The sequence below is a fragment of the Lepisosteus platostomus genome, chromosome 19 (genome assembly GCF_059453375.1).
Source record: "Lepisosteus platostomus isolate fLepPlt1 chromosome 19, fLepPlt1.hap1, whole genome shotgun sequence".
Classification (NCBI taxonomy): domain Eukaryota; kingdom Metazoa; phylum Chordata; class Actinopteri; order Semionotiformes; family Lepisosteidae; genus Lepisosteus; species Lepisosteus platostomus.
In genome coordinates this window covers 12105184-12128752 of record NC_142629.1, presented here as the reverse complement: position 1 = coordinate 12128752, position 23569 = coordinate 12105184, and the positions used below count along the sequence as shown (strand labels likewise).

Below are 23569 nucleotides of genomic sequence, written 5' to 3'. Positions count from 1 at the left end.
CTTGATTCACCCACCTACACCCTGGTACGCCTTGCAGAATTGGTTCTCACACTGAATGTATTCTCATTCAATAACCTTTTTTACCAACAGGTTAGTTGAGTCATCATGGGCACCAGAATGGGACACAGCTATGCCAATATTTTTGTCGGCTGGGTAGAAGAATGCTTCTTAGCTTCCTACACTGGCTTTGTCCCTGACCTCTAGAAGCGATACACTGATGACTGTGTTGGTGCTGCCACATGCTCTAACGACCAGCTTGAGCACTTTCTGCATAATTTCACCAACTTCCACCCGTCCCTCAAATATACAGTTAACATATCTTCCACTACTCTTCCATTTCTTGACATCAACTTCTCCATTAACTACCCCCGACTCTCCACTTTATTACAAACCCACGGAGTCACACAGCTATCTCCCGTATAGCTCATTTCACCCCAGTCACACTAAAAACTCTCTCCTGTCAGTTCCTTCGGCTATGACGACTCTGCAATGACGACATCGATTTCCAGAACCAAGCCCTCAAAATGTACTCTTTTTTCATCAACAGAGGATACCCCTAGAAGTATTATCGACGGCCCTTGCCAACGCCAAAAACATCCCTCGGACCATCAACTCGATGAGGAACTCCCACTGTAACAACTGCATTCCTCTGGTTCTTCCCTACCACCCCAACACACTTTCTATCCCCAGGACTATTAACGACAACTTTTCCATCCTACAGGATGATCCTTCCATTGGGGCCCTCTTTTCTGACCACCCCATCATCTCATATAGCCGACCATCTAATCTGCATAACCTTCTTGTTCACAGCTCCCTTGACCACCCCTCAGCAACCATCCACACCAGGCACTTTCCCTTGCAACAGAGCTCGCTGTATGACCTGCAAGTACATATCTAACACCACACTCATTCAAGGCCCCTCAGGACAGTTCTGGGTCACTCAGATGACATCTTGTACCTCCAGCAACCTTATTTACTGTATCTCTTGCAGTAAATGCCCAGCCATCTACAGTGGGGAAACAGGAAGGAGACTCAGAGACTGCTTCAGAGAACGTTAGGGCTGTGAAGATTAAAGATCTCTCCAAGCCTATTATTTCTCATTTCAACTCTGACGGCCACGATCACACTAATCTCTCCGTCTGTGTTCTCAAAGATGGTTTTCCTAACTCCTACATTAGAAAGAGTACGGAAACTAAAATTATCCTTGAGCTAGGATCACACTTTCCCCATTCTCTCAATTACTAATTTTCTTCTACGTTCTCTCTATTCATTTTAGGTTTCATTTCACACCTCTCTTCACCTATCCTGACTTTACACTACTTGATTGGCTACTCTTTGTGTACCCTGTTCCCGCCTCCCTCTCCTCCTCTCTCCCAGCTTTTGTTTTTCTGCTACATTACCTTTGCTTACTGCCCTTTCTCACACTGTCTTTCTCACACCTGAAGAAGGCTCTATGGCTGAAACATTGAGTTTTCTTTCTTCTCTTTTCAGCGTGGAATAAACCTACTACTTGTTCATTTTTCAGCATAGTTCATTTTGTAATGTGTGCCTTATAAAGGCTCAAGAGATTCTTGATAGGAGCTGGTTAATTTGTTGTGTTTGCATTGCCTTTTAGACACTGTGATTCTTGGCAAACCATAAACCTCAGTTTAGTACTTTCAGGAACAGTGAATATGTTTCATGTACAACATGACTGATTTTCTGTTTTAATGTATAAGTCTAAATGAACAATCAAACTTTTGGTCCAAGGGAATGCATCACCACAAAGAAAACATAACTGAGTATATGAAACAAATCCAGATTCCACAAGCAATAACTTTAAGACCCAATGTCCACTGTTTTCAGTCATTTAGTAACCACCAAGGTTTCTGTGTTCACTGCAGGAGTTTTGGAGTAGGAACCCTCTCTCTGTCTAAGAAAGAGTAGGACTTCTCTTATTCCTCATTTTGCTAAAACATTCAGGGCTTTCCACTCATGGGACATCATTAGAATTTTCAATATTTTTTGGCAAAGAGTGGACGCTTCAGGTGAAAGCATTGTGGCAAAAATAAAAACTAAAGAGAACAATGACTTGTTAAGGGAAGAACGAGCGTGCTCATAATAGTGGAACCAGCAGATCCTGAAGCAGAGCTCCCAGTGGTGCGTCTTATTCATGAGGCCTAGAGCTCAAGGAACTGTGCCCTAATTTAGTAAGTGCCAGTACTCCAGAGTATGATATGTACTGTTTTCTGAAGGGCTTTGTAAAAGCATCAGTGATCCTGCTAACACAGTTAATGTCAACACAATTCAGGTTTTGGAAATACATAATGAAGTGTGAATAACTATCATCGGTTTTATTTCAATAAGACTTCTGTGGAAATTTTGGAATATAATTATTTTAATAATTGGCTGCTTAAAAAGTTGTTTCTTATGTTTTACCCAGTCTTTTCTAACAGAATGTGTAAGTGGTTGAGCTTTAGTGTTCCAAACTGCTAAAAGTAGTAAAGCAAAGTGCAACCTTTAAGTGAAATTATATATGATATAAAACATCCGCAACACACTACTTTCCACTGTATTGCTGTATTGCTGGGCTGAGTATTGTTTCTAACACCTTGCTCATACTTTGAAGACATTTCACTAAGTTAAAACACCACTATGTAATTTTGGTGTCTTGTTTTAAAATAGTGAAATAGATACAGGCCAGGCTAATGAGCTCTGAGCTGTGCACTGTAGTTGTTATTGGAAATAAAACTGCAATAACAAATTTCAAATATTTACAAGCATAACATGGAAGAAGAAACAAATTGAGGAGGTTAATTAAATGCAGAAGTGAAATATTAAATATGTATATTTTGTATGTTTATTTAAATCGTGTACACTTGAGATCAAATTTGCAACAATCAAAGGTGTGCAAATGAGAATACATTTTGTAATTAGCACTTCCTGATCCGATGATGTATGCTTCTTTTTGATGGTGGAATGGGATATATTTGGTATTAAAAATAGGACCTTTGTGCACAAAAAAGTAACTCAGAAAAAAATACCGAAATCATGATTCACATTTACAGCAAGGACAAAAGCATTTATTCCTGAACTTTTGCCAAAAAGATGTTGAGCTTTCCGGTTTTTAATTAAATAGTTACACGTCATTTTCATTAGATAGCCAAAATGAAACAAGAACATCAGCTTGAGCAGTCTCTGGTTACAAACACTAGGGATTTCTCTCATTAGAACCAGCTGGGGAATCAAAGTTAAAGTCAGCATTTCAGCTTTAGTAATTCTAAGTAAATAATGCTGGAAAAGAAAATTGTGCTCTACCATTATTGAAGGTAGCTTTCTCCTCTGATTCTCCAATGAGATACTGAGTAGACAGTTCAAGAGAAAGTAGCATAAAGGCTGTTAGATTAAATATATTTACTTGTTCCTTTACTACAATAGCAAATGTCTTTTTGTGCTGCTTCTTAAACAAAGGGGGGGTTTCATTTCTTAGTACCTGGATGATGCTTTTTTAGTTGTTAGCCACCTGTCTCTGCTAGCTCCAGGTTGGTTGGAGTGACTTAAATAATTATAATAGTCATAGAAAACACTGGAGGAGGCTTTGAGTCAACTGTTGGATTTGAACAATTTGTGAAAGCTAACAACATACAGTATATAGTAACGTCTGATGTATGTAAGCCTTTGCACAGTGGAGTTCACACACTATCATTACCATCTCCTTCCCCTAGTACTATGTAGTCAATTTGTAATTTAAAGTCTACTTATGTAGATAAGTGTTTGATATTTGGCAGATGTTTAGACAAGATTTTAGTGTCATATTACGCAGCCAAACTCATAACAGATTCTGGTAATTAAATTAAAATCTCTCTGGTGAATTAAAGATCCTCTATGAAAATTCTTAAAATGGAGTCTAATGTTACAATGTCAGAGCTACAAGAAACTTCAAAAAAGTAAAGCTAATTAATATTCACATTTCCATCCAACCTCTGGTTTGACAAATTCACCAGTACACTGAGGCATGTCAGGAAAAACCTAATAATGTTCTATTGCTGCCTTTAAATATTCAATTGTATGAGGATTAGATTGGAGTATTCAATCTTTCATCTACAGTTTATTTCAATTTATAATACTTGCCTGTTCAGATCAGGTGACACGATTAGCCAAGCTAGTCTTTTTCCAGGGATATTAAGAAGAGATAAAGAAAGGGCTTTTTAAATACTTCTATAGTTGAAAGTTAGGCTAGGCTGCCAAAGACCCAATTTAGAACTGTCTACAAGCTTTCTACTTCTTTCACTACAGAATTTTCACTCCAATAATCCATTTCAACAATGAGCGCTTCATGTTATTCACCCTGTAGGATGCCATACTGAGTACCAGCCGTTGTATTGGTGCCTGGGATGCCAACTTTAAAAAATATATCATTTGGCATTTCCCATTTTAGATTCATAAAAATACCTTTGCTCTTTATGTCCCACATAACAAAGTTTTGAATTCTGATAACAGCCAAATGAAAACAAAATAATCCCAAAAATTGTATTGAATACATACTGTCCACAACTTTGTGAATATATACTATAGTATACATAATCTACTGTATACAGATGCAACAGATGAAATAGGATAAGATGAGGCTGTTATGGTGATGTCATTTAACAAGACTCTCAATCTTCAATCTTCGGGTGAAACCCAGCCCTGTAGCACAGTGGGGCTTTCCCAGGGTGTGGAGTTGATGATTGGGGTATTAAGGTCTGACTACACATTCTACATACACTACGTGCTTGCCTATTTATCACCAGCATGTGCGTATGAGTGTGTTTTTAAGAAATGAAAATTAATTGACTAAACTTGACCTTTCTGCTGCTTTGAAGGTTGGCCTGGGAAGCTTTCAACAACAATAAAATCATGATTACTGAGCTGCTCTTCACATTTTATTATGTCTTGGTGTACCACATAGGCCATGATTAATTAATCATGTTTTTAGAATTCATCTCCTCCATTAAAAAAAAAAACATTTTGAGGAGGAGCTAGTAAAGTTTTCAGTCATCAAGCTTAGAAATTCTTTCCCATTATGAAACAAACAAATATCATTAGTTTATCATGGCATAAATCTGTGCTTTATTCACAGGACAAAATATTGTTACAATACAATAAAATCTGAGACAGGTTTTCAAGCATACATCACCATTTTCATGGCTATATTATTTAATTATTTACCTCTTCGGAAATAAAGGTACTTATTTCAAAGCACTTTAACTTACAGTGCCAATTCTAGCTTTTTTTGGGGGGATTGGTCAAAAATGTGAAAGGCCTTTGATTTGCAGTCTAGTTGCCTGAATAACGAATGCTACAGTGCACAAATTGTGATACAACAGCAGAGGTTCATGGTAAACAACAAAATTCTGTACTGATTAATAAGCAGCTGTAATAACTTCCTCTTGACGATGGAAGGATCCAGAGGTCAAAATTCCAATCTTTGTCAATTTATTAATAGTTATATCTCGGAAACCATGAAAAAAATGTGTCTTATGATGTGAAGGGTTATGTCGCTCTTCAGCAGGAGAATGTACTTTACCTTGCAGTACTGGAATATCCTTGACTGTAAGATGAACTTAGACCAATCAATTACATTAAAACCACAGCTTGTTAGCCCATTTAATCTTCTAGCAAATATCTGGACTGTTTAATTCAAAAACTGGTTGCACCAGAAGACTTATAATGCATATCTGAACCGTTGCTTAACTTACAAGCCATCAATTGGCTTACACTCATGCAGGCAGAGTAAAGGTCCGATCAAGACAGCCAATACTTAAGGAAGACTTTGCTTTATCTTTCTTCTGCATGGTGCATACGAGTAAGCTTCCAAACCACATGAATCTAGTCCCACCTAAAGTTGTGTCCTACCATTTCGTAAAATTTGATATTATATGGTCTATAAAAGTCTCTGAGCTGCTCGATGACTTCTTGGTCTATCTGGACATGCGTTCTTCCCTTTGACTTGCCCAGGCAGCGGGGTAAGCTGCTGCTCTCCGGCTTTTTGAGGCAGGGGAACCCTTTCGTCTTGTTGAAATAGAAGTGCTTGTCGGTCACGATCCGCTTGAGGCCAAGGAAGTCCTGCACTCTCCCCAGCTCTCCGGCAGGGTCGGTGATGAGCCTCTCCCCGCTCACAAAGTGGATCTGCGAGAGGGGGAAGTACTGCAGCCAGTTCTCCAGATGGAACGCATACATTCCGATGCGGATGGCATTCCAAGAGGTGTCCACCAGCCCCAGGCTTCTGTTCTTGAAGGCCAGGGCCTCGAAGCTGGGAATGTCGGGTTTTTTTGACAGGGTTTGGGTGTAGTCCGAGATGGCCCTGGTCACAGGGTTGCGCACCACCACTATTAGCTTGGTGTCCCTAGACATATTGAAGATGCGTCTGGGAGCCTCCCTGGTTACAAAATAACTGGGAGTTTTCTCCATGGTGATCTGGCTGTCCAGAGTCCTTGGCATGAGGCTTCTGCAAACAAACAAAAAGGAGGTGAGGACACCACTGCAGTTTCATTTTCACTGGATCTGAGCTAACAGCTCTGATGTATGGATGAGGTTCTTTACAGACACAAAAGCTTTCATCAGCAGGAGCACTGTTATACTTATAAATTGGCCTAGATACAGTATATTTCATTTCACTGGGAATATTGTATTCAGTTTTGTCACCATGCTACAAGAGAACACTTATGCTCTGGAAGATGTGTTCTAAAGAGTCCTGTTCTGCAGGTTTTATATGCAACCGTGAAATCATTAATTTCTGAAGCTGTGGAACATTTCAATTACAACCAATTAAAGATTTGAATTAAACAATTTAGAAGTCTTTTGAAACACAAACATGAATACTCTTCAGCCCTTTCTTAATGGAAAAAATTAGTTGTTTAAGTGATTAAACGTGTGAACTTACAAGTGTTTCCAATGTACAATATAGAAACAGGTCTACTGGACAGGGACTCTCTAGTACCAGGGCTGAAGATTTCCTTCTTTAGAGAAAATCTGATGAACCACAACCAGGCTCAGAAAACACAGCAGTCTGCAACAGACTCCCTTGGTCGTATGTAACAGGGTACTTAAGTCACATACAGTAATCACATTGGAATCTGGACAGGTTGTTTATTTGGTGTTTGCCGACGCCTGGGGGGTAAATCCCAGTGGGTGCAGTACTGCACTTGTCACAATTGTGCTGTGATTCGAAACACAGAGAATTATACAGTATGTACAGTACTAGTATCTGAGGTTGCTGCAGAGGATATGGAGGGGCAGAATATAATCTGACATTGAGATTGCTAAAAATAATAATTATTTTTGGCTGTTTTTATTTTTTCCTATACTCATTATGCTTAAGTGATATATTCTAGTGTCTCAAATGTACTTATTGATGTATCAACAAATTTTGTTGCATGCTTTACCAGTTACAAAGTTATTATTAAAATACACCTACACCCACTGATCCTCACCAACTTCTACAGATGTACGGTGGAGAGCATACTGACCAGCTGCATCACAGTCTGGTACGGCAACTGCACCGCATCCGACCGTAAGGCACTACAGCGGGTGGTCAAAACTGCCCAACACATCATCGGCAGTGCCTTACCATCCATCCAGGAAATATACAACACCAGGAGTCTGAAAAAAGCCACCAAAATTATGTCTGACCCCACTCACCCCGGTCATAACTTGTTTGTTCCCCGACCATCTGGCAGAAGGTTCCGGTCACTCCAGTCGCACACAACTAGACTCCAAAATAGCATCTTCCCCAGAGCTGTCAAGTTGGTGACGCCCCCACTCCCTTCCACCTTATTATGATCTCTCCTAACATCCTCCTGTACCCACAACCACTGTACTCCTATACCACCACACACACATGTAAGCCAAAATTGTACTGTCCCCTCGATAGCCCAGTAAAATTGTAACAGGCATAATAATATTTAATATTAATTAACCATACTACTTTTAAACACACTATTTTTTTGCACTGTTCCAAGAATTACCTTGCACTGTTTTTGTCCTGTTAAATTTTCTCTGTTTGCTGAATTTTGCACAGTTTTCGATTACTTGATTACATGTTATTTATGTTATGTTATTACATGCTACTATTATTGCTATTGTGTAACTGTCTTATTGTCTTATCTTCTGTCCTATTTATATACTGCACCTGAGTGACTAATGAGAAACACTTTTCATTATACTATGCACCTGTGTAAGTTTAATGACAATAAAGTTGAATTGTATTGAATTGAATTTAATTTGGTTTTCAAAATCTTGAAGCTGTTTTGTAATTCTGTCAACCCTCACGACCAGAATAAACATTCCTTTTTTTTTAAAATAGGGCCAATAAAAATCCCATACATTATCACGGATCCTTCAAATGTTGCTTTTCTCACTATTGAAGAAAAATTATTCCACTGAGTCTTATGAAGCCTTTATTTTTCTTTCATCCCTCTACAAACTTGAAAGCATAAAATAATCAATATTCATACTACTGTGAGATGAAGGGAAAGCACAATGGGAGTAATGGTAAATTCGTCTTTAAAAAATGCCTATTGTCTTCAGTACAGAGTATAATAAATGAAAAGTTTCTTTAACAGCAATAATGATCAGTGGTTAAGAATGCTAGACAAAATGCTGTCAAAGTAAAAGACCTTTCCCCAATCACAAAAAAAGTTTTGCAGGACTAAATGTCTAAATTGACTGTATTTCTGTAGCATAAATACTTTTATCGTACAATCTACAAGACAAGTAACAAGGATTTGCATTACAAGAAAAAGCAGAATAAGACAAAAACCTTCCCTAAATGCCCAGGGGATCTCCAGCTCAGTTAATTCAATGTTTTTGTTGTTCACTTTATGTCTGAACTCCAATCTATTTGTCAAACACTCATTTTTCAAGCAAAGCTTCTATGCAGAAAACACTGAAATGTCTTTGATCTTCACCGAAAATACTGTGTGATTAGAGAACAAGGTCCCCTCTGGTATGTGGTTTTATCTCAATCTAATCTATTTCCAATGTGTCCTCTTTAACCAAAAAATCTCAAGGAAGCTGAACCCCACAAGCAGATATATTGATGTGTTCATAAAACCAAGATAAATGTTTACAATTCAAATTAAATAAACATAGTCATATAGCAGAACAAAAGCAACAGCACTGAGAAGACTTTTTAGCATTTTGTTGAGTTTTTTATGGCTTGAAGGTATCTGTAGCTTCTTGTTAATCTGTAAACTTCAAGTGCATTCAAACTTTATTTATCATGTTGCTTTTCTTTATATGTTATTTGCAGCTCATGTAGTGATATTTACCAGCTTTCCTTCAACCTGGGTCATGGAAAGTGCTTGAAAGATGGATCCACAATGACAAGGAGCCCCATTAAATAAAATCAGATTATTGTCAAACACAGACTGAAATGAATGTGGATGCAAAGATATTTAAAAAGCTGTTGTAAGAAATATTTACAAAATACATGGTTCAATTTTATTTGTGTGTGCATTTTTAATATAATTACTAATTTGTCTTTAAACTGTACAGTACTAAGGGTGACATTTGTCCATTTTCTGTTGGTCTGTTTACTGTATGTCTACTAATAATTAAAATAAAATATTCATTCTAGGGCGTAGATATTTTAAAAGAATGTACAGACCATGATGATAAAGGGAGTGAATTCAACACACATAAATTCCATTAAGTGCCTTCATTTTGTTTTCCAACTTATTTCTGAATGGTAATGTAAAGAAATGTTTAATTGAAGCAAAATCAACATTAAATTGGCAAAATGTTATCCAGAATATTTTTCATACAGCAATGGATATAACACAAATAAGCAAATAAACACATTTGATTATTTTTATTAATTTAATTAATAATTAATCTGCCTGTATTGGGTAAAGTGGTAAGAAAATGGATGGATGGAAATAATTTATTATTGGCAGATGTTACATTTTCTAAAGTAGGCACTTTAGGAAATGTGGTCTGTGATCTAAAAGCACAGCCTATCTAGTGATAAGTGCTGCGATCTGCCAGCTCCTATGGAAACAACATGTGAGGGTTTTGGAGAAGTAGTTAATTGAAACTTATCACCAAGAATGTGTTCAAAATGACCGCCACCGATGTTAAATGTTTAGTTATTGATACTACATGACTGTGTTTATTTTTTCATCTTAAATGCATTATTAAATTGCCTGCTCAGAAATATCTGTATCATGGGGATACACCGTGATTTATTTTTGCTCTATACACCAAAAAATGAGAAAGTCAGTCCCCTGGGAAACAATTACTTACGAGAGAGAAGGCAAGTCTTATATTCTTTCCAGAGAAGGAATGAGATCAATTTCACATTGTTGTAAGCTTAGTGTCAACAGTTTTTTTTTCATTTTTACATGTTTTTTAATATTAATGCAATAGCATCTGACTGATCAGTCTGTGGCATTTTTATCCTTCATCTCTGTTGTTCAAAACTTTGAATGGTAAGAGAAAATGCTGCTGCTGTATGCAGATTCTCCATCTGGCAATGACAGAGTAAAGCAGTTACTCTTTTTAAAACTGATGCACTGTATGTTCAAGGAGTTTGATCAAAGACATTTTCTTTAAAATTATATACAGCATATATTAATGGTGTCCAACGTTTTCTTAATCTGTCTGCTTTGTGTCAGTGTTGTCTGTTGAGAACAAAAATAACCTTTGTATAGGGGGCTGAAATTTCTGATGTTTATTGCTTGTCAGAGAAAGCAATTTCCAAAAACAGCTACAAAGAAGCATAACCTCCCTCTTTACCCTGTGAAGCATAAATAAATGAGGATACTTGCCCTTGGGCTATGGGTTGAGTGTCATACCTCTTTCCTATGCGAACTTGATATCATTATTCAAGTGAGCCATTGTCACCTGACTATTGTGGCTTATATGTAAGCATTGCTTCCAGTGCAGTGTCTTTAATTAAAAAAAACAATGTAATACAAACATATCCTCTGTCAGCACACATTATCATAGGACTGTGCACACTATACTGCCTTTGTCTGAATAATGGGAAATAACTGTTTTAGCTTATCCTTGTAATTCTTGCCTGATTCTGAAAATCAGCATTTCACTTCGGTACAGAATAAGGGTGCAAATCTCACTTTGTCTGTGCATAACACTGTTGTTAGCAGTAAAGTAGCCATTATTTTATAAATTAATTTACAGATTTGGAAAAGACAGATATCCAACTGATGCAATTAATCATTTATAAGGGTCACCAGTTTGCTACCTTTAGCTCCTTAATTATTTCATAATTAGCAGGAATTGGTTGCCTCAGACTACTGCAGCGGTGTGGATTGGATTGGTTGCAGATTGAGTAGGCTTGTCTCATACTGAGGTGATACCACACACAGAAACCCACACAAGTTGAGGACTTGAAGAAATGTGATTGGCAAATAGAATTATAGAAATGCAGGGTCTGGTGATTGGTGATTAACTGCAAAAAATTAACTAATCTAAGATTACAGTATGTTTTCTTTTAGCAATGACACAGATTCTTAAACACAATTCAAACTGTCATCATGCTAGATTACTTCAGAAATGCAGCATTTTGAAACCAGCGAGAACAGTTCGGTGTTTTAGCTTGTGCAATTATCCTTATACAGTAGGTAAGTGTTTGCCTTGTGATGTTTTATGATAGGCATATCACAACAGCAGCAACTATCATTGAATAATAATTTAAACTTCTCGGCTTCTTTTCTCATAATGAAAAAATATCAGCATTATGTAATTGCCGTGAGATTCTGCAGCAATTACAATACTGGTGGGAAACAAACCCTAATAAAAGCACTAAATGATGCCATTGAAATGTAAACTAAAGTAATACAGTAGGCTTTTATCCTGACAGGGTCGATGATTTATCTTGAAGTCCTGGTGCTTTGAGGTATAAAAATAACAACCGTCCCTACTAGGCATTCATTTAAAAGATGTGTTTTTTTGTCACAACAAAAGGTAAAGAAATGCTTTATTTTCTTTTCATCCTGTTATGCTGTTCCTTCCCTGTAATATGCGGGAGACACGGTCACGTACACACTCCATGTTCTGAAATAGTGTAGGATTTGGGGACTTTGAGACTCAGACGTAGAAGGAATGGCTCCGCTCCTCTGCTCACTTTATTACCACATAGCACTCAGTCATTTTGAGCTTTAGGATGTAGCCCTGGATTTGGGAAACCCAAAGTACAATAATGAAAAAGTCCCAAGTGCTTCAGGCCTCCATCTTCAGGGTAACTAAAAAGAAGTGCTACATGTCACACCTTTAGTGATGGCTATTTGTAAAGTACCAGATACAAGTCTTGAATTTCTGACAGTGGGTTTGTTTCTTTTGTCTGCTGCATTCCTTGACTGTATCAGGTCATATTCCCCCATTGAGGACTTTCCTTTCAGATTGGTTTTAATAAGAATTGAAAATTACTTTTAGATATAGGACATGCAGTCATGTGGGCCTTGTTTTAAAAAAAATATATCTGTGGTTAAAAATGTAAAGGCGAGAAAGGCAGCAATTAAGGATTGTAGAGTGCTGTGTAAATTCCCTTTGAAATACTACAGAAAGTTCAGACCTGTGGAGACTTATTAGATGCTGTACTGTTTCAGTTCCTCAGATCCTCCTGTCTGGAACTTTGTGTTAATACCCTTGAAGTGAATTATTAGGCCCCTCCTCATAGGTAGATCAAAGGTCATGTCACTTTCTTCTTGTCGTGAAACTATTTTTTTTTTGTATTTAATCGTGAGGAGCTTGTAGCATAATGAGAGAGAAGATGCTAAAGTTAGGAGGTCTTCAAATTGGTGCCTGAAGGGAAAGAGGAGGACATGATGTAAGAGCCGCTTGCTTCTGGTCAAGTGGGACAAAGAATGTGACTCATGGCAGGACCCCACAGGCTGTTCTGCTTTTCTTTCTAGGCGCCATCTTCAATAGTTTAACCCACCACATTCTGATGGCTCTGTTTCATGTTATTTTTAACCTTCTATTTTATTTACCACATGATCTTACTTAAGTCACCCCTTAAGTCATAGAGAAAGGGGATGTGAAAGTGCCAGTGAATATCAGGGGAAAGGAGGCCTTGTGGGACTGCAAGGCAACATAATTAAAATGCTCACAGACACATAGCTGGAAAAAGCATCAGTTTGTAATTCAGATGAAGAAGGGGGTAAGCAGGACCAGGATTTAGAAGCACAGACTTAGTGAATGACCCTGGAATTCAAAGTCAATTGAAACTGCACCTATTTTTCTTGCACAGAAATAATGCCAAAATGATCTAAGAAGAACCAACCAGCTCAGAAAGCCTAGTACTCATCAGCCCTGGTTCCAATGGGTCACATTTTGTTCTTTTTTCTGTGAAAGAACAAGTAAAGGTTAGTTCCACACTGAGAAACAGAAAGGAGAAACACAACATTTCAGCTGTTGGGATTGACACCTGAAGAAGAAGCTTTCTTTCTATTTTTCAGTATAGAATTAAACTTTGCTTGTTCTTTTATATCATATTAATGATCATCACTTCTTAACTGAACATAGAGCAGCCAAGTATTAGCTTGTCAGAAAAACAAAAAGAGCTTTAAACTTCCTAGCAGATATCTGCACATCAGCTAATCTTTTTAAAGAAAGTCTTTTAATTCTGTATCAGACTGTAAGTGTACCCTGGAATAATCTGTACAGTGTGGTGCTAGCAGAAATATTAATGTCGACAAAGCTGTGAATGACACAAAGTGATAAAGCAAACAATGGATTTACAGCACTGCATTCAATGGAAATATTCCCTTTCAAAATGTTCCAAGTTTTATGTGTGTGTGCTCCACAAACATTTCACAGATGATTAAAAACTAGCAGGGGAATAATGAATTGTTTTGTATCCAGGAGTCTTATAATGAACTGCCTTGGTGTTTTGTGCAGCACATTTAACATTCCTGCAGTTTGTAATTATCAATTCATGGGAAACTTACTCATGCATATTGTTCAGATTTTTTTTTCTTTCCGATGAATTGATAGCCAATGAGTCTGCAGTGACTACCATATCCTGTGTGCGACTGCTTTATAAATCTCATTGACTGTGGCTTTATTTGTCAGTTTGCCTAACATTACCCATTACAGAAGGGCCATTTGCATGTGCAATACAATTTCATTTTAAGCCACTGAGACAGACTGCCTGTTGAGGCACTGTGACAATCTGTGTGTTCTGTTAGTGCTGGCTCTTGTATGGGGGTTGACGGGAGAGGGGGACAATAAAAGCAATACAGGCCCTAGAAATGAGGCATTGAGACTTGAAAAGAAGATTAGAAACTGGAAAAAAGGAATCAAGTCCTTGGAAAATTAAACAGAGGGATTAACCAGCAGATTTGGGGATTGTAATGACGTAGGACTATACAAGAAGAAACATGGCACAAAAAATTAATTAAGACTGAGAAGCCATGGGATCTGAAGTAACTAGCAATAACATTTTTATAGCACACCAGCCTGCTTTTAATATTAAAATGACATGAAGCAGAATAAAATTCCAAATGCACATTTCGAAAGCAATGCTTGAGCTCTGTATGGAAAGCTCAACAAGAAAGGTCAGGTTAGGTCTGGAAGAAAAGTATGCACCGAGCACAATTTTTACCCTAGTTTATCAGCTTCCTAAATTAAAGACTTTCTTAATACCAGTGGCAGTGACACAGGAATAGACAGAGTGGAGAGGACTTGAACTGATGCACTCTGTCATTGGAGAGCTCTTTTGTATTGTTGTTTTTCTTGGCTGTGGCAGGAGATGTTTCACTCCTCTCCTCTCTGAAATGTCCCTCGTGTGAGACTGAGATCCTGCAAACCATTGTAAAGTTATTAGGTCTCTGCTGGATCTTTTGTTTCCAGTCATAAATCACTATTATCTTTGATATAGGGAATCAGAAGAAAGAGTGGCATCAAAAAATCTGGGGCGCTGAAAATAGGTCAGCAGACTGAGGCTTCTAGGGTAGCCATCATTGTCAAAAACAAATGGAAATGTCTTCTACATTTATGCATACATTGAGCCTGTAACAATTGCATATTTATGTTTTTTGCTCCAGCACTTTGCTGTGTGACATGTAATCCTATGTGTGAGTCATGTTCTTGTGCAGATGTTCAACTTGCAATGGGAAGTAAGAGATGAACTGCAGACACACTTCTTCCTATTGTCTCCTATGCAAAATTAAGGCAATATATATTCAGAACTAAAGATATAACAGTTAATTTACCCTTCACTTAAGCATTTAAAGGGTTTACAATCTTAGTAATAAATTTTTTCTTCTGGTAAACTTCTGGTACTGTCCTGTTCGTTTTTACAATAAAAATATTTAATTAATAGATTAATAAAATGTATCATATTAACATGTGCTTGTCAACAAAGGGTACCAATAGCTTACAGGCTTGGTTAAATATGGAATTTAAGGCAGCTGCCCGTCGTATGCATGTTATACATCTGACTCTGTAATTATAAAGCATGTTTATGTTATTCTGCTGTCAAATAGTGGTGGCTACTGTCATGTCTTTTGTAAGAAATGATTTTAAAATGCAGGGAAGGAAAAATAAAGGGAAGGAGTGGGTGTGGGTTCTGAGCATTCAAAGGCAAATCAAGTCAGAAATTGTCAAAAAAGTATATATATGCTGTCATATGGTGTATATTTGAAAACATATTCTGAACAGCCTAACATATGAAGGGATCCTCTGAGGTGTGTTTCTGTGCTGTTTTGAAATGCAGGCTCTTCGAATTTTGGATCCAGCAATTAGACGAAGTTTATGATTATAAGGTTAAATACATTTACTGATGCTTACTTTGAGGATGTTTTAGGAATGAAGCTTTTACTCAGGATGATTAGGATTTCCTCATTTCTTTTGAAAATAAAGAAGGAGTTGTTTGAAAAACAAATCCTTGGACTTGGTAGTACCTCATAACACAGAATAGAAAATTTGCAAACAAGAGGAGGCCATTCAACCCATCTAGCTTGTTTGGTTGCTAGCAGCTAATTGCCCTTAGGATCTCATCTAGCCACAACAACATGGCCGGGCAGCGTGTTTCAGACACCTTCAGTTTCAAAAGCACCTCCCCTTAGATCTTATTTATGTTCTTTGGTTCATGTTTCCTCATACATTTCAAAGAAGTCCAGCATTCTCATTTGATTCAGCTCCTTATCTTTTTTTGTATTTTCTCACTAAAATGTCCTTGAGTCATAGACAGTTGAGAGTAAGTGACACAATATGAATCAGCCTTTAGCAGCATAGCTCAAGTGATCTCAACCTGCTAAACTCATTAACACAATTCTGCAACACCCAGAACTTAGCTTCAGATTGTGAAAATGTACACAAAAATGGAGACATGTTAGTGAAAGTTATTTAAGTTTTATAAAGTGATCTTAAGATCTTTTACACTAAGTGGCTAAAATATTAGGAAATCTGAGCAATTAAGTTGCCAGTGATGTGGCATTACGCAGGGGGGCGTGTTCAGTGTGGAGGCAGTGTTCAGTGTTCATCTTAAAGTGCCCCCACAGCTGCGGCTTGTCAGTAATAAGCCAGAATAGCTGTGGTTGCAAACGCAACGCATCACTCTTAATCCATCGCCCTTACTCCAACGCATCCTCCACACTGAACATGGCCCCTGCAAAATACTATAGTGATTAGAATCTGCGAGTTGCTAGAACATGTTTGACAGGGTGTCTTCTGAAAGACCAAGTTCATCTGAGGATTTATGATTTTGATGTGTGTACGCCTAAACTGCACTCTCCACAGGTTCCACAATTTTTCCATAGGAGTGGGATCTAGGGATAATTCAAACCAGTGAAAGTGACGTCTCATGTGTTCCAAGCTAGCAGTAGATTACCTGCCATTCATTTGACAGGGGGTTCCTAAAATTTTGGCTGATGAGTGTAAATCAAATAATGATAGCTTGAAGGCATTCTGTAAGATCTTGACTGATGATGATTACTGTTAATAAATTGCTCATGAAAAGCATCCCAAGATCATTGCACCACTGAGTACAGAATGTTATGAAGACTCAAAGAGGTCAAACAGAAGAACTGATCTGATTCTAGCCCTGAGATATTTTTCTACTTATAGTATCCTTCTATCAGAAATGTTGGAGTAATTGAAGGCTGCTATATATACTTTGATATTTGTTGTTAGGTTGTATGTTTAATGGATCAAACTCAGCGGGTTATATGGAATATGTTCTCAGAACATTTCTGTTTGAAAGCCTTTTTTGCTGTCAAGAACATGCATGCTCCAGATGCACTCCTTCAGTGCATGAAAAAGAGCTGCACCTTATGATATTTTCTACTCTATGAATCAATATCTTCATTGGTGATACCATCTCTTAATGTCAGCATTTTCCTCGCCTTAATGCACACGTAGCATTCCAAATAAGCTTTTTCAAAAAAGCTAAGTCATTTTGTACAGCCATAGGGAACACAGAATAATCTCATGCAGCCTTATATTTCATCTCTAAAAGAAAAAAGCATTTATTTTCATAAATACATAATAACAATAATAAATGATAACATTTAATGTACTGAGATTTTTTTTATTTCCTCCTGCATATTAATTCTTGTATTTGTTTTTCGCAAACCTGAGGTGAATTTCTTTTAGGGTGAAAATAACAGTCCTGCTAATGAGCAAACCTCATTGGAACAAACTTACTAAATAAGTGTAATTTTATATACACTAAACATGGTCTCTGTTTCCCCTGACTTCTTCCAGAAGCAGATTAATTGCAGTTTAGTTGGTATTAGCAAGATGCTAATTACTGGAGCAAGCAGGGGTTTGTGATTTAAAACAACAGGGGTGCAGACTTTGCACTGAATCCTGTTTGTTTCACTCACTTGCCAAGTGATTTAGAGCTCTGGTTAAGGGCTTTCCTGAGGTAGGCACAGCCCTCAGTTACCTGTGAGTACCACAAATATTTATCAATCCACACTGATTAATGGATCTTGCAGTATGTGCCAAGATGTCTCAGTTAGCCTTACTAGATTAGGGTCATTAGAAAGTATTTATCTCCACTGGAAGGAAATGGTACTTTCTGTGTATGTGCAGCACACAAGGCAATCATGCTTAAGAACAAATGTGCTAAATATATTTTAAAAACTATAAATACTAATTTCTGCGGTAAAATAACCTACTGTATATTCATTCTGTTTTTCAGGGTAGTTTTGGACATTTTCTATTCGATTGGTAATACAAGCCCTTGGTCCTGACTGATAACACTGCCTTATTGTAGATACTGCGTAACATTCTTAAGTTCCCGATGCGGACAAATCTCCCAGGTCTTCTGATATACACTACATACAGATTTTCTCTCATTAATCTAGGCCTGGTTTCCATCACCAGGGTATTTGCAACCTTTAATTAAAACAAGCCTATTTCTTTGACAGAACCTACAACCTAAAAGACTTGTGATAACCTTCATTAAAACCCTGAAGGACCAAAGAACTCATCATACACCTCACCATTTTCTGTTTCATTTTATATGCTGCTGCAGATGCACATTTGCTAGAGGAAAATTCTGTTTTAAATTAAACTTTTCTTTTTGTGGAATTTTTTTTGTACTTTTTTTTCTCCTAATTCTTAGCGACTGTAAACAAATATATGATAAACAACATTAAAAAAACTGCAAAGGAGCTAAAAGCTTCTTCTGCTGACAGTCATGATGAGATGTATTTATTCATGTTTTAACAGCAAGCAAACTTTCTCTTCTTGCTTTCAGGGGATTATTTCTGAAAATGCATTTTTATGACTGTTTTGTCACTACTAGACATCAGGTGATATGGAAGTTTCCATCTGATCCCTCCATGTGGAGAAGCAGTGTAATACTGTACAAGATTACAAAGTCGGCTATGAGGAAAATAGAAAAAAAATAAAACCAGCCTGCAAATAGGAAGAATTCCAAGTAACTTAATCCCCTCAAATTATTGATGATGCTTCTGGGATGTATTTGCAAAAAACATCCAGTGTATGAGAAAACTCACAAATGTTATGAACAAAACTTTTCAATTGTTTATCATGTTTGTTCTGTTTGCTTAGGAGCTTTTCTTAAAATCAATAATGATTTTGATGGCGACCCTTAGTTTTCTTTTCATAGAAATATGGGAGACACAGACAAGCATTTTAATGCATTTGCATTTAAAATAACTGAAGCCATAAGAACGTACTTGACTTTAGATCCATTGGATTTGAAAGAGAAACCCCTGGCTAAGTGGTGACACAGCTGGAAATCACCTTTTTTAGTTTGAGATGCACATAGAAAAACATTAGCATCTTCTATATTTTGTTAGGCAGGACAGACATTCCAAAAACCCTAGGCCAAACTTCCTGTCACGGGTATGGAAATAATTCTATAATGCTTTCATCTGCTCATTTAAGCAAGGCGCAGTCAACAAAAGATTCACAGAGTGACTGACAGATGTAAGAAACTAATAATGATTACCTCTTCTCATTTGTAAACTTTCTGTTTATCACTGTATCTCTCTTTCTACCTCCATGCTCTCGTGCATTTAGTGCTTGGATTCCCCTTGGAGCTTTCCTATTAGTCAGAGCAGAGAGAGGCTGTCGACAGGGGCTCTTGCAGTATCGGGTCACTTGCTTTTCTTCTGTTCCAGAGAGCCACGATGCTCTGGGCCACAAGGCCAGACGCAGCTCAAATGAACAGCAAAAAGAGAGGAGGGAAAAAAAAGCTAAATTCCAAAACTAACCAACAAAGGATCTCCTGCATCAAAAGATGGAGATTTTTTTTTCTTAGATCAGGGTTTCTTTCTATTTCCTACTTTTGCAAATGTTTTTAGTGGCAAATGCTACTTAACACCAGAAATGTGAGAAACCTGCCAAAGTGTGAAGGAGAAGGTCCCCATCTGTTCTAGAGTTTCACTTTGAAGGTAACCTTAAAATACACACACTGTACTGTATATAGCCCAACACACCACAGAAATAGAGGAGGTATTTTCACCCCAAATTGTTCATTATGAAATTATAATTAACCTGTTTCATTATGATTTCATTAGAGGTGGAAAGCTATTTTGAAAATTGTGTGGTACCCTATGTGCATACAGTGGAAAATATCAATGTAATACTTTAACTATTTAACTTTGAGACAATAATGGTCATCATCTCCACAATGCAAGAGTTACTTAAAACGTTCTGCACAGCCTCGTTACAATGACAGGCACTGGGCATCTACTGTATATAGCTTTCTTAACTCAGTTGAGCACCTGCATAGATTTATGAAAAACAAGTGCTAAAAGATAATGTTACTAGCCTGGGAGTTGCTTTAAAGAAAGAATGGAGGATCTTTGATCCATGTGCTACACCTCTGCCAGTCTGTGTCTTGCTCTATTCTTGGTGACAGACATTAACCTTAATTAACATTAATAATAATAGACCCATGCAACACATTCCTTAAATATTGCCATTAGAAACTTAATTACAAATGATAAAATGATATCATAACTAAAACCTACAAAATAAAACAAAAGTAATATAGTTGATATTGGAACTGTGCTTAGATTTCTGAACAGTTTTTGTATATGCAGTATACCCCAGGCATTTGTATATCCCAGGCATGAATTGTGCAAAGTGTAAATCTCAACCCTTATCGGGACTGGATCATGACTGCTTGCTGGCAACTCTGGTGTTAGAGCCAAATAGTGCCACACTCCACAGACAGAAGAGAATTTTACTGTGCCAAAGAACTAGGCCTCCTGCTGCAGGAGAATCTAGCACTATTCACGTTCTAGGAGGGTGACATTACGTTCTGTAGTCAATCAATTAATTTAAAGTTTATTTATCAAATGCACAACAAATGCTCCCCTTGCCAGGGGAGCCGACATATACAGTACTATCAGTACTATATTTATGTATACTATAACAGCTTTCTAGAAGAGCAATGCTCTTGCAGCAGCATTTCATATTCAAATCAATCCACATAAGAGTTTGAACTTTTTTAATGAGAACACCATATTACATAAGCTATGTGCCACATTTAGAGCTCTTGGAGGCTGAGGTGTGTCATGTGTACACAGGATTAAAAGAGAGACTAGAAGATACTGTATTGAAAATGTGTCAGGGGTTGCAAATCATCCACAAAACTGCAGAAAATTGTTTTTACTTTTGCCATTGAGTCAAATGGGCTCCCTGGAATAAGCCTGGTAAAGACGGGGAAGATAACCTACTGCAGCTGATATGAGGTGTGATATTGGGGTGATACGAAGATCTCTGCATGGATGTGAGCAAATAATTTACTGACTTGTTTCACTTTAATACACCATATCACAAACTATAACCAGTGTTGCTGTACTGCCTCTATCATAAATACCCAGGTATAGATCATCGTGAAAGATTTCTGTATTATTCTTGTAGCTGTTTGTCTACGAAAACTTTAAGTGTAATTTTACAGTGAAATACATACTGTGAACTACATCACAAAACTCTGAAGCTATTAACTACAACCACTTATTAGTGATCATTAGAACCATCTATAGTAACATTAACATGTGATTCCTCTTCTCAAGTAGAAAATGAAAATAAGAACTTCTGATACTCTCTTTTTGATGCAAGAAAATTGTATGTGTTGTATATATATAGAGAGAGAGATGTTTCTATGTTGTGTCTTGATGACAACATTTGTAACTTAAGACATTTTTACATTTTATAGCTATTATAAATTAAGTCTCTAAATACAATAAAGGGCAAACAGAATGGTAAATATTAATGTTTTAGGTATTATGGTGCAGTACTCATTAGCCTTTAAAGCTTCTAATTTTTACACTTGAAAATATACACATTTGCATATGAAACACTTCCAGCTGTTACTCATGAAAACCAGCCCTATGCATATAAGAGGTGGTTCAATGCAATTTGGTAAAAGCATAGAAACCTTGATGACTGTTCACCCACCTGACTGATGAAGAATTCTGGGAACATTTCTAGAATTGAGGTTGTTGGATGTAAGTCTTGATTCTATCCAAGATCTAGTTTTGTAAAGTAGTGCCATTATTTATTGCTCTTGAACTATATTGTAGAAAGAAATGTGATATGTAATAACAGTTCTGTTAATTCATTATATTTGTAATTGGTCTCTTTAGCTGAGGAAATCTAAAAGCAGCTGAAAATCAGGAAAGGTCAGAAATACTGATTATGGTCTCCAGGGTTTCCAGAACTCTTTGTCCAAAAAGACATCAGAAGCCACAAAGCCTAGGAACTTTCCATCAGCTCTAAGTAATTAGCTAATTAATTTTATCTTTTCACACTTCTCCTAGACTTTTCTCCTAGATTTCACCCGCAGTGCCTACTCTCACCTGATCTTTCTATGGTTCTATGTTTTATTTCTCTGTACCGTTTGTCTCTTCTTTCCACGCAAAGAATCCTCAACAACTGAAATGTTGTGTTGTTTTCCTTGTTTCTACATTTCAACATGGAATTAACCTCTACTTAAGACTTTGAATATAGGCATTATATAAAATCTGATTATGTGTTTTACAGTGAATATAATTAGTGTATTTTATTGTCCTCAGGTGTAGCAAAAATGTCCAGCAATTTGCATTTTTACCTGCCTGTTAGTATACTACTGAACAAATGTTTTTAACTAAAGTATATAAGTGCCACTGACAACAGTAGCCATGGTTGTCATGAAATCCTAGTCTGAAATTTTAAACACATTTATTGTCTCTTAATGTTTATTGTAATGAGTGTCACTTGCATTGGCTATAAGATTAATTTTTAGACTTTATATGGTTAGACAGTACAGCCTATACATAAAGGTACCTTATCGGAGCTACCGTGCCCCTCCATTGTGAAAGTGCATAGCCTACATGAGCCCTTTTATTATTCCAGGACCTGAATTTAGACTGCAAGAGGAAAAGAACCCACTTACTCAGTTGCCACCTTTCCCGTGGGCACTGTAAAAATATTTCAGTAACAGGAAGCATATTCCCACCTAACAATGTGGGAGAATTAGAGACTCGAGCCAGTGCTCTCCGGATTAATTTACACTCCAGCAAGCCCCAGTGAAACTGACAACCTGATGGATTTCAGAGCATTCTGGGAACCAGCATCACAGCACTGCAACTGCTCCGGCACCGCCACTAAAGAAGCTCATTAGGCTCTGAACGTGCTCGCTCTCTCTCAGTAGCCCAGTCACTCTCTACCTCTCTCTCTCTAGCTCTCTCTCCATGTCCTACAATTCACACCTTGTAAACAGTTAATCAAATGTAAAATTTTGCTGGACCCCTCGTGTCACCTACGTTAAATGCCAAGTCTCCTGACGCCACGGTGAGGAGCTCTGTTGAACAAGGTGAAACCAGACATTTGCAGTTAAGAAAATATTACACAGGCCCACTAAACCCAGTTAGGCGAGGTTGTTAAGTAATGTACTAGTAGCATATCTAAAGTTTATTCAAAGCCTGAACCATTAGGAACTAGAAAATGGTGGATCAGGAGAAAGCACAGAGCTGACCTCTACCATATATCCGGGTTCAGTCTGCAGAAAAAAATGCCAGGGAGACCCAGCAGCTTTCAATGCTGTCAAGGATCCAAAGCAATTTTCAACATGGAAAACATACTAAGCCTCTGCTTCTGATTTACA

At 37.4% G+C, this 23569-nt stretch overlaps 1 protein-coding gene across 1 annotated transcript in view; it reads right to left on the bottom strand.

Annotated features, from left to right (window-relative positions):
• Positions 1-5067: 5067 nt before the first annotated feature.
• Positions 5068-23569, bottom strand: part of hs3st2 (heparan sulfate (glucosamine) 3-O-sulfotransferase 2) — a 47975-nt gene continuing 29473 nt past the window's right edge. Inside the window, exon 2 of the mRNA XM_088612728.1 lies at positions 5068-6469. Coding sequence (XP_088468854.1) covers positions 5851-6469 — 619 coding nt within the window. The 3' untranslated portion in view covers positions 5068-5850. The remainder of the gene's footprint in view (positions 6470-23569) is intronic.